Below are 12,593 nucleotides of genomic sequence, written 5' to 3' on the forward strand. Positions count from 1 at the left end.
CTCACTGGATTCCCTGTGCAGGTTGCCATGTGTAGCGCAGATTCCAGAGCGAAAAGGCCAACTACTGCTGGAGTTGTCGCACACTGGTAACACAGAGTCAGTAACATCAATACAAGTCACTGAGAGCATTCACCAAAAAGGAGAGTACATAAGTACATTCCAGCTGCATGCCGCTTACCATGTCCACTGCTCATCTGTCGCCTTGTGCACGGAGCATCCTCGCCTCTCTGCTCCTCTCCTGTCCAAGTCCTCAGCGTCGATAACAGCTATCCACCAAGAAGAGCAACCACAATTATCCACCCAGCCTATATCCAGCCAGCGTGGCTGAAGAGCCGAGCAGCGAGTGTTAGAGGGATCCTTTAAAAGGGAACGTCAGCGTCTAACATCCCGGCCTACCCCTGGATGGTGCGAGACAGCGAGCGGTGAAATCCGCATAGGACGAGGATAAACCACAGCACACGGCTCACTCACCCCCTCCTCTCTCTCCCAGAGCAGCCCCGTCCACACACGCACACGGCACCGGGAGGCAGGCCGAGCACGCACAGCACACACAGCAATCACAGCGGGCCGCGTAAAACAGAGAGGCGGGGACGCACGGGTGCGCGTCGTTTGCACAGTCAGCGATGCCGTCAACCTTCTCATCCGATGATGAGTTTAAAAGAGCGAATGAGACAGGACAGACACGACTCCCACATTTCCGCTGTGATAGAAAAAAATGTCAAAACAAAATAAGGTACACATGTGAAAGTTTTATTAGGCTACATATTCCATACGCTCCAGAGTTAATAGTCATGTTCATTAAGCTCATCCATCAGGTCACAGAGGTCATCCACTAGGTCCTCCATCAGAGCATAAACCTGCCAGACACATGAAGTGATAGTAGGTTTGTAATGGTTCACTACTGCAAAACAACGGTTCAGACTAAAGTAGCAGCAGATATCCTGATTTTAAAATCAAGATATTCCTTGGTATGTCTAAAACAAAGATTACATTACATCACATTTCACAACTCTACTACTTCAGATCTAGCAAACTGGTGTTGAGGTTAGGTTTTATTCCAAAACATCTGTGAGTGGGCCCTCCTGAAACTCTCATGATCAAGGCCTAAGGACCAATACTCACTAACCCTTTAAGAGGGGGGTTTCAGGTGGACGTGGACTGCTGAGTCCTGATCTGAATAGCTCTCCTGTTCTGAGCCATGCATTTGTGAGGTTGTTGTGTTGTTTCCACAACATACAATGGATAAAATATGTCTACAAACCACTGTTAAATGCCAGGTTTTTGCGGTGTAAAAATATAAGACCAAAATCATTCATTTCAGAACTTTTTCTACCTTTAATGAAACCTTTACAACTCAATGGAAAAAAAAAAAGGAAATAATTTTGAGGGAGGGTAGTAAAAATAAACACAGCCCTCAGATCACCCCACAGATTTTCAATAGGATTCAGGTCTGGGCCCGGGCTGGGCCATTCCAAAATGTTAATCTTCTTCTGGTGAAGCCATTATTTTGTTGATTTGGATGTATGCTTTGGGTCATTGTCATGCTGAAATACAAAGTTCCTCTTCAGGTTTTGTGCCAACATTGACTGGTATTTGGAACTGTTCATAATTTCCTCCACCTTGACTAAGGCCCCAGTTCCAGATGAAGAAAAACAGACCATGCTTCACTGCGGGTATGGCATTCTTTTGGTGATGTGCAGTGTTGGTTTAACGCCAAACATAACTTTTGGAGTTATGGCCAAAAAGTTCCACCTTGGTTTCATCAGACCATAATACATTTCCCACATGCTTTTGGGAAACTTCAAATGTGTTTTTGCAAAATTTAGCCAGATTCTGCTGATGTTTTTCTTTGTAAGAAAGGGCTTCCATCTTGCCACCCTACCCTGTAGCCGAGACACATGAAAAATACAGGAGATTGTTGTCATGTGTACGACACAGACAGTACTTCTCCTGGCTGATACCTTTTAACAATGAGATCCATCTGATGCTTTGAAACTCTTCTTTGGCTATTGCGGTAAGATGTGACTAAGGAAACGTCAGGTTTAGTTTTTTACTTTTACTACCATCGTCCTAAAATATTTCATTTTTCCAATAGAGCTGTTCAGGTTATAGGTCACATTAAAGGTGGAAAAGTTCTGAAATTATTAATTTTGGTCTTACTTTTTTTACATCACAAAAAGATGGCATTTAACAGTGGTGTGTACAAGTCTGTGCATTCCTCACTGAATTGAACTGCATTCATTGCCTGCTCAGCTTTTGTCCAGGTGTTTTGTTCTTAGGGTGAACTAAAGATGTGGCTGCCTGCCAATCTTCACAGACACTTTAGCAAGAGTCAAAAAAGTGAAAAAGCAGAATTGTACATTTCTCCCTGTGTAAGTGCATTTCAGTAGACCCCTACTTGTCTCATAAGTGCCCATGTTTCGCAAAGGTCATAAAGCAGACCTTCTGTTAAAAGTTAGATTGTCTCCAGCTCAACCCCGAGACCACCTATTGACATTTATCAGTTCTTTTTTCAAACTTGGGAACATCCTCCAGAGTCAAAGACAGCAATACATACCATAAAGGATGAGCAGTACTCCTTATGATAAGTCAATTGAATTTTCCATCAATGCTGGAAGATAATTAAATGACTTGCCTTTCTGTGCAGGAGCCTTCCATAAATCATCTCTAGCTCAAGATTTGGGTCATCCATAGACTGTTGACTTATGGTCTCTGGACAGGTATCAGTCACTGAGACAGACTCCTTCCCTTGCTTTTCCTTTGATTGCTTCCCTACTTCATCCCTCCTTTTCCCTTTTTTCTTGCTCTCCTTTGTACATAGGATGAAAAGACAGACAAGTTATAATGCACAAGAGAAAGCTATCATTTACTGAACGTGCAGGATGTTGAGACGGTTGGTAAGTGGCTTGGGCATCTTATGTCACATATTTCATGGCATGCAATAAATCCTCTGCTGGCTGCGTTAACGTATAGCTGTGTGTGCGTCTGCCACAGATGGCCTGGATCAGTCCAGGTGCTATTAATTCACACCCTGAGCACACAGTCAGAGAGCAGGTGCACATTTTCACACAGTGTTCTGTTACCATGGTACCCTGTGAGTAATAGGCTGTACCTTACCTCTGACTCAACTGCCACACAGACGAAATAATCATTCAGCAAAATATGTTGTGATACACACAAAACTGTGCCTCTAGTCTAAGCCTAATGGTTCGGATGATGTGGTGAACAATACGTAGAGAGAGATGTAATAGGTTGAAGGCCATATTCCCACCAAAGAACGCCATCATAACACAGCAGATCGTCACCTTTGCGCAACGTCCTCAATAATGTTCCTCAAGCTCAGATTTGTGAATAGAACTGGGTATAATGAGGATGGATGCTCTGTGGATGTGTATTAAAAGGAATGCATACTATGTCACAAATTTTGCTCATTATCTCACCTAACCATTAACCTTTTACCAAAACATGAACAACCACAGTCACAGTGAATGCATATAATGCCGTTGTATGCATTAATGAGCATGAGACACAAGGTGAACAAGTTTTGTGGAGGCAGTCAGTAGTAACAAGACAACAGGAGCTTGAATGGCAGGAAAATAAATTATGAACAGACAGATTGTTTGAAATAGTGAAAGTGACTCATGGTTGGTTCAGCTGAGCGTCAGCTGAAGGGTATGTGTCATTTTTTCACACTCATATTTAAAATATCTTTCACTCTGCTGCCACTCTGCGGCAAAACATATTACAATCCTGATGAATGTTAGTCAGCAACACAGTTTTTTCTTACTCCCACTCACCTCTACTGATTTCTCATTTGCTGGTGACTTGGACTCTTCTTTGTTGTCATCTTTTAATCTTGATTTCGACCCACTCCTCTCCACTTTAGCACCTGCACCCCCCTTGTTCTCACTCTTCTCATCTGTGTTTATATCATCAGCCGAATCTGTGATGTAAAGACATAGTAGCAGGCAGCGCAAACCCACCACCTCTATCCATCTGTATCTGTGCCAATGTGTGTGAATCTCACCAGCGTCACAGATTGTTGATTCATCATTTTGATTGATCCACATCGCTCTCTCTGGGAGGCCCAGAAGGTTTCTGAGGCACATGGCCTCAGTGGCCATCGTGTCCAGCAGTTTCCTCCACAGCTGCTGCCTGCAGGGGGCACCACACACCATCATAAACCATAAGCTTATTATCCTGGAGGTGTGAGATCATAGGTGAGATGGTCTGTTGGCTACATGACTGTGTGCTCATATTTCACCCTATTGCAGCAGTGGTTAAAGAGTGATGTTTTGCTTCAGAAGGTTCACAGAGCTGAAGAAACACAGCGTTGAATCGAGCCAGACCGTTTTCTCTGCTGAGGGAGTCCTGAGCTGAGTCTTCATCGGGCAGAGATAGCACAACCTTAAGAATGGGGGAAAATTAGAGGACCAATACAGTGACTCTGTACACACAGGCCCTTGAAACTATACCTTTGACTTAACCAGCTAAAAGTTTCTGCTATGTGTTCTTTCTTTGTACTGATGAATTGTTCTTAGGAACCACACTGCTAAAACCAATAACTGATAGTACATAATTTTTTTGTATCTACACTGCAAGAATTGAGAATGATTGTAGTTTTTAGAATTTTGTTTCTGGTGACTTACTTTATGTTGGGCATTTTAACTAGCACAACAGGAGACTAGCAACGTAACCATACACCAGTTAACAAAAAATGGCTGGTGCAAAAGAAAACAGCAGGTTTTTAGTTTTTGGAAGTGTTCTCCAATGGCTAGTTATGTTCAGTGAGTCCTCATCGCTATCCGGTTCACAAGCGCCTCCTATCTTTACCTGTCGAAGTGTATCAACAGAGAGGTCCCAGGTGTCTCCATGATTTACTTCCTGCCACAGTCTCTTTAAGTCCTCCACCGGCTGATGAATGTACTGTAACTAAGACCAAGACAGAGTTAAGAGTCAGGAGCAGCAGCTGGGGTATATGAACATACACATGAAAGATAAGATATTCTCAGCATGATGCATGTCATCCTTTTTATTCACCCAAGAGGAGTGTGCCACACCTTGTAGTGATAACCACATGATACAACTGAATCCCATAAAACTGAACCAATGGATGGGCAGAGTGAAGGAAATGTGTTCAATGGAAAACATGACTTTCTCTCTCAGATCTAGAGGAGCAACCTTTTCCAGGAAATGGGAGGAATGGACTGCTTTTCTCAAAACGATAGAGGATGCTACACATTAACAATTAAAGACACTGGTCATTATATGCAACAATATTATCAACAGAGGAGCCCCCATGTTTTTGTCGTTTCTTTCTTTTTTTTTTTTTTTACTTGTTGTCAACTTGTTTTCTCTTAAATTCATTCATTCATTCATTCATCTTCTGTAACCACTTGACCTGTGAAGGGTCGCCATAACATCTGGTGACGACAAATGTGAAAATTTTTCCATTTATTCTAATTACTCGTGAGAACTTCCACAATAAGAGATATTGTTTTTGAACCTATTGTTTGGTTACGCTTTTCAGTGCTGTTTTCAGTCACAGCTGCCCACGTCTGTTGAGAATTAAATCAGGAGTCTTTTTAGACAGTCGTGCTCTACATTCACTAGAAAATAATCTAATCAGCCTTCCATTTAACCCAGTTAAAGCCAGGTTCCTATTGTACTGCCATGGCAACATAAGCTCTATTGTAGAGGCAACTGTGAGTAGTTTTAGATAGCAGCAGTTAAAGAGCTATCATGAATTATGATGGTAATAATACAATTACAGTATGGTAAATGAATGTGGACTTCATAATTCAGGTTGAGCAGGGGCAGCCATAATGGGCTAATCTTGCTTTCATCTGACATTCATCAGTGAAATGTCAAAAAGGAAAACACAATCATGAGTGCATCACCCCACAGTGATGTGGTGTGACTAATGTTCAGGTCGAAATAAACATGAGGAAATAAAAGTGTATGATTCCATGCATGAAATACATGATACAGGATGAGCAACGTATTTCAAATTACTCATCACACAAAGTAAGCATGACAGTTTTAGTAAGTTATTTCTTTGTGGGCACTACTGACATCTTAATAAGGATTTGAACAAACAATCTTCTTTAAGGATATACTGCATCCAGTAGTATTTACCTTGGGGTTTTTGTTCAGAAACTGCTGCTCTGTAGTCATGTAGAGATCTGCAGGAGAGCTGGGTCTTTCTGGTGTGTGGACCCCCCAGACCAACTCGTACACCATCGATCGACACACTTTTACCAATACTTTCTTTTCAAGCTTTGTCTACTCAGAAACACAGAGAACATATATTGATTTCTGTTAATGAACATTTCAGTGACATTTTTATTGCTGGCCTTTGCGTGTCCCTTGCAGACACAGAGTTTGCTACCTCTATGAAAAGCCTCTGGTCTGCAGTTTTGTCCTGGTATAGAGCCATTCCTCTCAGTGTGACCTGCATTAATGCTCCTTGCAGCATAACAGGATGGGTGTTTAGCTGCCAATGTTCAGTTGTTATACCTGGCTCCTCTGACTTAAATATAAACTCCACCCACTGGGTGTCACCTGGACGGATCACGCCTTGACGGGTGGTGAAGCAAATCAGAAAGCAAAAAGAGAGGTTAGTTAGGTGCCAGCTGAATGAAATGATAGATTGACACACGGGCAAACAACGTGTGACGTACAAAAGTTGACAACAGGTGTTTGATTATGTTTGTGTGTGTACCAGAGGAAGAATTGAAGTAGAAGTGTGGAGTCTTTGTTCGTGAACGCAGGCTGGGGAAGCTGTGTGGCACGGGAAGCTGTTGCCAGCTGTAGAAGATGGCCGTACTGCCCTCATTGCACAGCTCCAGGTGGGAAGAGGCTCTTTCTCCAGTCAAGGTCTCAAAGACTATTGTGGCACTAATTCCTACTTCTCCCTAGTCAATGAGTGTTAGAGAAGCAATCAAGTGTTAAGTATCAAAGGCAGAAAAGAAATTAATATAGTATGTTGCATGTGCTTAAGATACAATCACAGATCAGGAGGTCAAATGTTTCATTTAAGACACAGATTGTTTGTTTGACTCCATGCGTACTATTAATTCTCATATATGCCATTATTCAAATGATTGATTATACATATAATTGCATAATTATTGTTCTAAGAATTATCATAGATGCCATTAATCAAATGATTGAGTCTCAAATAAGATCTAATATCACAACAGAAGATTATTCTGCTAATCCAGCTGCTTCTAGTTGGACTCCTGCTTAATATTAGGCTACTGTCAACAAAACTCTTGGTGTTTATCTTTAAAATGATCTTGAGATTCATGGAAACATAATTCAGGGATAACGGCAAAGTGAAATGTGGAGTTCATCAAGACAGCAGATGGAGTGTTGGTATTACCTGTGGAAATAAGGCATGTCCAAAATAGAGGCTTGTCGGCAATTTATTCTTGCTGACCAACTACTGTGTAAAAGCTTCTCTGTACCTGGTTAGCGTTAGAGTTTCCAGTCCATCTAGCAAGCTGACCACAGAACCTCAAAGCAGGAACGTGCAGAACATCTGACTGAATATCCTCATACTGTCCCAGTGGATCACTGCGGAGGACATTGAGACACCAATATTACTCAGAATACATCTACACCTACACCAAATTTTACTGCTTTAAAAGGTTACAATCATTAAAGATCACCTTGACCAAATAGAACGCGATCTGATATTTCAACACTTATTATCCTGGAGGTGTGAGATCATAGGTGAGATGCACCATTGACTTAATGATTTAGATGTGCTGCATGTGTTTCTTTCTGCCTTTGCATTAGAGACAGTTGGCAAGATTTTGACATGCTGTATTATGTCTAGATAAGCTTTTTTTTGCGAGTCCTTAAAGAAAATAGTTGTGTCTTACAGGTTTTCCTTTTTCATCTCCGTGTGCTCCTTTTCCTCTTCTTCTTTCCCTAGTAAGGGACTATGACTCATTGTGACGAACGTGAATGCCTTCCCCGAGCCAATCACCTCCAGCCCACTGATGTCCTGCAATCAAAGTGACCCAGAGTGGTGGTTTATTTGTGCATTTAACATTATGGTTGCCCAAGGTTCCTTTCAGTCCAACATCAATGAACAGCTATGTCCTGTGAACCACAGTGCGCAAAAATAGGTGGTACATAATCTTCACTATGAAAGTACAGAGTGTCGTAGGACACGCTGTACAGCTATCAATGGTCAAATTGAGCTTATCAGTCTGTACAAAAGATGTGCTTCAATGAGTTTTAAATTAATTGAGTGAAAAGTTTACATTTATAGTGTTCTTTACTTTATTGCTCTCCACTCCACGTGAGCTGGGCAGAGTGTGTGCGTGTGTGTGTGTGTGTGTGTGTGTGTGTGCGTGTGTGTGTAAAAGACAGCAAGAAACGGTACCCCAGGGAGATGAGCAGCTGAACCCCCCCCCCACACACACACACACAGAAAAAAGCAATTTGAATAAACCATCCCATAATAAATAAAATAAATCAGCACCTGTTACTTTGGGTTTTAATAGGATTAAATAGGAACTGGCCTTGCAAATGAGAACATGAAGTGTTTACCCCAGAGCCTCCTGCCCCTGCTGATGGAATCATTGTGATGCAGAGAGGGAATTAAGGCAGGCTCTGTCCCTTTTCTTGGACTCTGTAAGCACACAGATCTCAGCAGTGCTACTCTATGACTGGACACGCTCTAGATTTCATAACTGTACCTTTTCTGTGTCTGCATGTTTGTGAACAACCATTAGTGATTATGGGAGGGTTGTACAGCTCCGTCTAATCAGGCATATGTACGGTGAATGTACATTTTACAGGCTACAAATATAACGCACATTAAATAAGGTGTGAGCTGTTTTGTATAGGTGTGTGGTTATATGGCTAACCATGCAAGCGTATGTGTATTTGTCTGTCTCACTCATGTTTTGTAGTTTGTTCCCTGCACAGAAAATCCAGAACAGTGTGCCCAAGGCTGGATGATCACAGGCTGTTTGTGCAGATACAGACAGATTGTGAGCAGCTAGCAGCTCCAGCAGCTTGAGACAGAGTGTCCCAGGGGTGTGAGCAGCTTTGGTGGGCCGAGTGGTCTAGTAATGAAGTTGTTTGTGTTAAAACAAAATGTTCGTTTTCTAGATCCTTGCGGTGCATATAGGATTTGATTCGCGTGCACAGTTAAAAGGAATAGGAATAATGTGGCTTGGAATTTGGTTTAACATCTTTCAGGTCAGAAGCGGGTGCTGTAGCAGGTGCGTGAGGAATATTTAAAAATACTGTGAAGCTCACTGCCGCGAGTTGTGTGGAAATAAAATATATAGAGAGATATTTTTAGATTCAGCATTTGTCTCATGGCAGGCCTATAATGGCCCTCTGGATATGATCATTAGTCTACTAAGCATAAATCCTACATAATAGATATACACACATGGACATTATTGTTGGTAAGTAATAATAAATAAAAAAATTACTGAAAATTAACTAATGAAAATCAGATACTGTATTTGAGTTAACAGAATAATGAAAAAGGTAAAGGTACACCAAGCTAGAGAGCAAAGAGCCCCTGCACCCGTGGCCTGGACAAAAATTATGGTGCCCCTAGAAAAGATTGAAAATAATTTGACCATAGTGACATGTTAAATGAGGTGTGTCCTGTAATTAACATCATAGGTTTTCTTCAATTTTGGAATCAGTCAGTCTATTGTGCTGTTTGCTATCATAGTGTGTACCACGCTGAACGTGGACCACAGAAAGCTTAGGAGAGAGTTGTCTCAGGAGATTAGAAACAAAATTATAGACTAGCGTGATAAAGGTAAAGGCTAGAAGACCATCTCCAAGCAGCCTGATGTTCCTGTGACAGCTACACATATTGTTCAGAAGTTTATGGTCCACGGGACTGTAGCCTCTCCCTGATTATTATTATTACTATTTCATTCATTCATTCATTCATTCATTCATTCATTTTCTTTTTCTTTTTTTACTTATTTCTACAGTGAAATGAAGAGAAAGGTGACTTTTACTGGCTTTTTGGCGTCCATGTCCTGTAAAACCTCTCCGAGCTTCTGCAACTGTTGTCGTAGGTAAGCACTCTGGTTCCAAGTCCGAGAACCTGGGCGCATTGTCTTAGCACAGATGATTCCTAGAGGATGAAACATTTTCCACAGAGATAATAGCGTTAGTCTTACAGAAATAGAATGAGTGCAGCAGGTCTTCCATTTTTGTCATTTCCATACAACCAGTCCATATGGTTATGTTTCTATTTATGTTGTTTAATCTAATTTCTAAAGCATTTTCTGTTCTTTAATTGCAACTGTATCTCAAACATCATTATTTTTTTATTTATCTGAAACACCACTGCATTTCAGGCAAATGCTGCCAAATCAGAAGAAACAGGGTCATGAACGAGGCGGAGGTGGAAAATTGGGACACAGCGTAGGTGTCTGTGTGTACCGGATTCCTGGCGTATGCTATTCGGTTGTCCTACATGTGTTACAGGTTCCCGTCTGCCCTGCTCAGTCTGACTCAGAGTGGCTGTGATACCACTCATTTCATCTCCATAACGCTGCGGGAGACTCCAAAACTCACTGCCCACGCGATAACCCTGGAGAAGGAAAGGCATACGGGACAGAAAACCTGCTTCTGAGACATTAGAAACCGAAGAACAAAGAGATACTCTCTCAGAGAACTTACAGATCCGAGGAGATCTGAGAAACCAAATGTGTGTCTTACATATCCAGAGTGGATGAGTGGCATGACTTGGTTTAGAAACTCCCTCTGCTCCTGAATTTCTCTGAAATGGTTAGATTGGTTCATCAGCAAGTTCTCGACTGGCCTGTTGAGAGCACCTTGACATGAAAAAGACAGAGACATTAATGCAAACGTAATTATTTTTAATTATTAAATTAATTATTTTTAACAAATATATAGATCTATAATTTCCTTCAAATAAGAAACCTGCATTCGTATACAGGTGAAATCTACTGTATAATAATGATGCAATAATAATGCTGCTACCCACATAAACAACTCACCAGATAAGAAGTTCTGCTGTTGTCTACGATGTCTCATATGTTTATCCCAATGCTGAAGGGCATGACTCTGGATGCTGTTGTGGCCTGAAGTTGCCCGCGTCCCCACAGCTTCATAGTGATGCGTCCCTGTAGCCTCATATGGGGGATCTTTCGATGCCATCTGGATTCTCTGAGCCAACTGGTCGAGAATGGAGAACAGAAGAAAGCAGAAAGCAAGTTACTAACACAGCAAAGTTGCTACTTTTCTGTTCTATTAGTTATTGTACAGAATACAAGCTTATTAAATGGTTATGAATTTACCTCTGTCTCCCCTTTGGCTTCCAGATATCTTTTGAAATCTTCTAAGCTACCCAGGATGCTGTGTGGAAGAATCATCCCTTGGTCATCAAATCGAAACCCCTCTGGACCTGGGGACAAAAAAAGAGCTACACTTTAGGTCCAAGAATGCATATTATGCCTTATATCTGTTCCCAGTTACAATAGGTTCAGCCATTCAAGTGGCAAATGTTGATTACTATCCACAAGGTCAAACAAATTCAACTAACCTGTGTAGTCCAGAAACTGGGAGTCGGCCGGTGAAGTCTTACGCATACAGTCCATGAGCTCTGATTTCTGATGGCCCTTCAGTCAGAATATATTTAGTTAAACATATAATGGGAATCAAAGCATTTTTCTAACAAAGAATAAATAAGGTGTCTTTTGGAGATCTCTTTTTTTCTTTTCAGTCTCTGGGGAACAGAAAACAAAAATCATCATGCTGCAAAAGAAAAGTGTAATCTTTACACACAGAGAATATAATGTGTCGTGTTGCAGTAAAAAGTGAAATGAGGTTATACTTCATTGTGCACAAAGTACATCAGTGTTCATACACACAAGGAAGGCTGACATGATTATGTAAGTCTGTTAATTTCTCTTCTTCCAGCAATGCCCTGTAATCATTTCCACAGCTGCAATAACAATAATAAATCCTTGGATTTTGTAAGTATTTTGTAAGTTTCTTCTCTTACTCCATTCAAAGAAGCACAGCTTTTCAGACCAGACTCTCTGAAGGAAAGAGATGCCCTTGTGCATTGAAGAAAAAGAATTTCTGGAGTGTTTCTACACATATTTGAAAATGAATACACCAACATACTGGCCATGGTTTTGTGTGTAGTGCTTCCCACTCAGACTCTGTGAAAACAATGATTAAATGAAGCACATTTTTAAGTATTGTATAATCCTGAGGTACTTGAACTTCACTTATTACCAGTAATTATGCATACATCCAGAGTAATATACAGATGAAATAAATATTAAAGAAACACAATTTTTTTTATGAGTTATGATCTGATAAATTTTATTGATCCAGAGCGATAATGAAGCTGAGCTGCTGGTGAAGTTAATATGAAGTAACTAAAAAAGCACAAATATCATCTGCAGCTTTGGAGGAGTGTACACATACATAATCTAATACGTACTATCCTGTAATGAGCGGACTATTATTATTTCTGTTGAACTATATTTTTGGTGGTTTTAATACTTCAGGAGGACCGAAATACTCGTAAGAGTGCATTTTTCATCAAAGCA

General features: G+C 41.0%; 1 protein-coding gene across 1 annotated transcript; it reads right to left on the bottom strand.

Annotated features, from left to right (window-relative positions):
• Positions 1–89: 89 nt before the first annotated feature.
• Positions 90–11,810, bottom strand: mycbpap (mycbp associated protein). The gene is made up of 17 exons (XM_084558149.1): positions 11,573–11,810; positions 11,328–11,434; positions 11,015–11,205; positions 10,726–10,828; positions 10,447–10,597; positions 10,017–10,135; positions 7,893–8,017; positions 7,473–7,581; positions 6,725–6,917; positions 6,392–6,579; positions 6,139–6,285; positions 4,834–4,932; positions 4,265–4,407; positions 4,028–4,155; positions 3,798–3,943; positions 2,636–2,809; positions 90–857 (listed from the first exon to the last, which is right to left on the bottom strand). Exons 1-17 carry the CDS (start codon positions 11,625–11,627, stop codon positions 783–785), a joined length of 2,253 nt encoding a protein of 750 aa, XP_084414275.1. The 5' UTR covers positions 11,628–11,810; the 3' UTR covers positions 90–782.
• Between the last annotated feature and the right edge of the window lie 783 nt (positions 11,811–12,593).

The sequence above is a fragment of the Chelon labrosus genome (assembly GCF_963514085.1).
Source record: "Chelon labrosus genome assembly, chromosome: 2".
Taxonomy (NCBI): domain Eukaryota; kingdom Metazoa; phylum Chordata; class Actinopteri; order Mugiliformes; family Mugilidae; genus Chelon; species Chelon labrosus.